The sequence below is a fragment of the Suricata suricatta genome, chromosome 11 (genome assembly GCF_006229205.1).
Source record: "Suricata suricatta isolate VVHF042 chromosome 11, meerkat_22Aug2017_6uvM2_HiC, whole genome shotgun sequence".
Taxonomy (NCBI): Eukaryota; Metazoa; Chordata; class Mammalia; order Carnivora; family Herpestidae; genus Suricata; species Suricata suricatta.
This window is the reverse complement of record NC_043710.1, coordinates 14,741,336-14,744,310: the sequence shown is the minus strand read 5'-3', so window position 1 is coordinate 14,744,310 and position 2,975 is coordinate 14,741,336. Positions and strand designations below refer to the sequence as shown.

At 35.1% G+C, this 2,975-nt stretch overlaps 1 protein-coding gene across 1 annotated transcript; it reads left to right on the top strand.

Annotated features, from left to right (window-relative positions):
* Positions 1-840: 840 nt before the first annotated feature.
* On the top strand, positions 841-1,773 carry LOC115272456 (olfactory receptor 4A47-like). The gene has a single exon (XM_029915530.1). The coding sequence runs from the start codon at positions 844-846 to the stop codon at positions 1,771-1,773; it is 930 nt and encodes a 309-aa protein (XP_029771390.1). The 5' UTR covers positions 841-843.
* The last annotated feature ends 1,202 nt before the right edge of the window (positions 1,774-2,975 follow it).

Below are 2,975 nucleotides of genomic sequence, written 5' to 3'. Positions count from 1 at the left end.
GCCAAAAGAAGTGGGGAGAGAAGGGAAATGATCACATTTGTGATGTATTTTAAAGCATGTTGATAACATTTGTTAAAGGTATCAATATGTGACACGAGGATAAGAAAGACAAAAAAACATAGTAGTATTTCTTGTGTGAGTAGACATTTAATGAATTGTGAAACACTAGATTTATGGTGAAAAATTAAAAATATAGTTTTATAAGTACAGAATTGATATCCTATTGGAGATATCCAGAGTTAGAGATGTTGCATATGTAAAGTTTAAAATTTAAGGGGAGACATAAGAGTGAAATGCTTTCACATTTATTGGTCAGGAAAAGAGGTGATATCCAACCAAAGACCCCAAGAGGGAAGAGACACTCCAGGGCAGTGAACTTCGATTCCTAATTTGATCTGCTCACTTTGAAAATGTCTGTTACCTTACATGGTTCTCAAGTGTTTCACTTTTGTGACTTTATTAACTGTGCACCTTTCCATGGAATTCCTTTGCCCTCTTTTTTGTCCCTTCACTTTTTTGTGCTTCCTCTGGGATGTCTTCATTGACCGCTCTTTGATTGATATATTCCTACTATGTGGCCATTGGATTTTATGACTATGTCTTTAATGTCACTTACTACATTGGCAATCATTATGTATGCTCTTTCAGAGTGTAGGAAACCATGGCTCATGCAACTTGGAAATCACAGCATCTATGAACTACTCCACACAAACAGGTAGTCTTCTACTTTTTTTTTATTGATGAATCAGTGAAATATTAATCTTATTATGTATTTAAAAGTTTCCCTTCTTGATTTCTAGGAAACCTACGTCTATTATGTGAATCAAGTTCTATACAGACTGGATGGAATCAAAAAACAATGTAACTTTCTTTGTCCTCTTGGGCCTCACACAGGATGGAAAGGAACAGAAGGTCCTTTCTGTTATGTTCTTGCTCTTCTATATTTTGACCGTGGTGGGCAACCTGCTCATTGTGGTGACTATAGCTATCAGTAAGTCCCTGGGCTCTCCTATGTACTTGTTTCTTGCTAACTTATCTTTTATGGATGTCACTTATTCTTCTTGTATTTCCCCCAGATTGATTTCAGACTTGTTCTTTGGGAAAAACACCATATCCTTCCAATCTTGTATGACCCAGCTATTTACAGAGCACCTTTTTGGTGGATCAGAAGTCTTTCTTCTGCTGGTGATGGCCTATGACCGCTATGTCGCCATCTGTAAGCCCTTGCATTATTTGGTTGTCATGAGGCAAAGTGTGTGTGTTGTGCTGCTGGTAGTGTGTTGGGTTGGAGGTTTTCTGCATTCAGTAATTCAAGTTAGCACGGTTTATAGTCTCCCATTCTGTGGTCCCAATGTCATCGATCATTTCATCTGTGAAATGTACCCCTTACTGACGCTGATCTGCACTGACACATATGTCATTGGTTTGCTAGTGGTGGCCAATGGAGGCATGATCTGCATGATTGTGTTTGTGCTCTTGCTCACCTCTTATGGTGTCATCTTGCACTCACTAAAGAACCTTAGTCCAGAAGGGAGACGGAAAGCTCTCCAGACCTGTGGTTCCCACATCACTGTGGTGGTCTTCTTCTTTGTCCCATGTATTTTTATGTATGTGAGACCTGCTAAGACCTTCCCCATTGACAAGTCATTGAGTGTGTTTTTTACAGTTATTACCCCCATGCTGAACCCCCTGATATACACTCTGAGAAATTCTGAGATGACAAATGCTATGAAGAAGCTCTGGATGAGAAATGCCATCTCTCTTGGTGTATAGATGCATTATCCAGCATGAAGAGAATTATTTGACATTGGAAGCCATTTTGTAAGAATGCAGATGTCTTTGTAAAATGATTCTGAGTTACCTTTGTTCAAAGAACTTAATTATTTTTAAAGTATGAACTGGATGATTGTGCTTTAATAACAGTTTCCCTTCCTGGTATAATGTAAAGTCCACTAGACCTTGGAGATTGCTTCATTTAGAAAGGTGCAATGCCTTTGTAGCAAGGCGTCAAAATAGTAATTAATTAGAAAATTTTTATGATTACTCTAATTTTTAATCAATTTATGTTTAAAAAATTTTTATGACACTTAGTAATATTTTAGTTATATTCTTGTTATTTAAGGTAATTATTTTTATTATTCTATTTATAATATTAATGATGTATAGACTGCCTTGTTCAGTTGTTGCCTTATGTGCAAAATATTTTGTATAACACTTTTGTTTTTACAAGAAAAATTGAAATGTAATGGATAATAATAAATAGTAAAAGAGAAAACCTTACATAATGGGATAAAATGTGAATGAATTACCTACTCCTCTCTCAACGTGGTTTCCAGTCCTCTTTTCCCAGAGGCAGTCACTTAATTTGTTTTTCTTAAGACTCTTGTGGTAATAGCCACATTTGTATTCAAGTACATGAATATGAATTTTTCTCTGTGTATTTAAATGTTTGCTTTCATTACCAACTTATTTTTAAAACTTTTAAGTTTAGGATAGTTTTATTTATTTTTGATTTCTCAGTGGAAAAATAGTTGTCAAACAATGTTATTCTAGTTTCTGGTATACCACATAGTGACTCAACAATCATGTACATTAAGAAACGCTCATCATGATCATTGTAACCTTCGTCTGTTACCATACAAAGTTGCTATAACATATTGATTGCATTCCCTATGCTGTACTTTTCATTCCTGTGATGTATTTAGTTTTTTATAAGTGAAACTCTACCTTTTATCCCCTTTGCCTGTTTTACCTATCCCTCCATCTCCCTCAACTCTGCCAACCCAGATTGTTCTCTGTATACATGACTTCATTTCTGTTTTTTTTTTTTTGTAAATTCCACATATAAGTGAAATTGTTTGCAACATCTTGAAGATATTGCATACCAGTCATAGAGATCTCTTAGTTGTTCTCATACTCCATATTACTTATTAATATATACTAAAATAAATATATCCATTCCTGTTCATGTTATT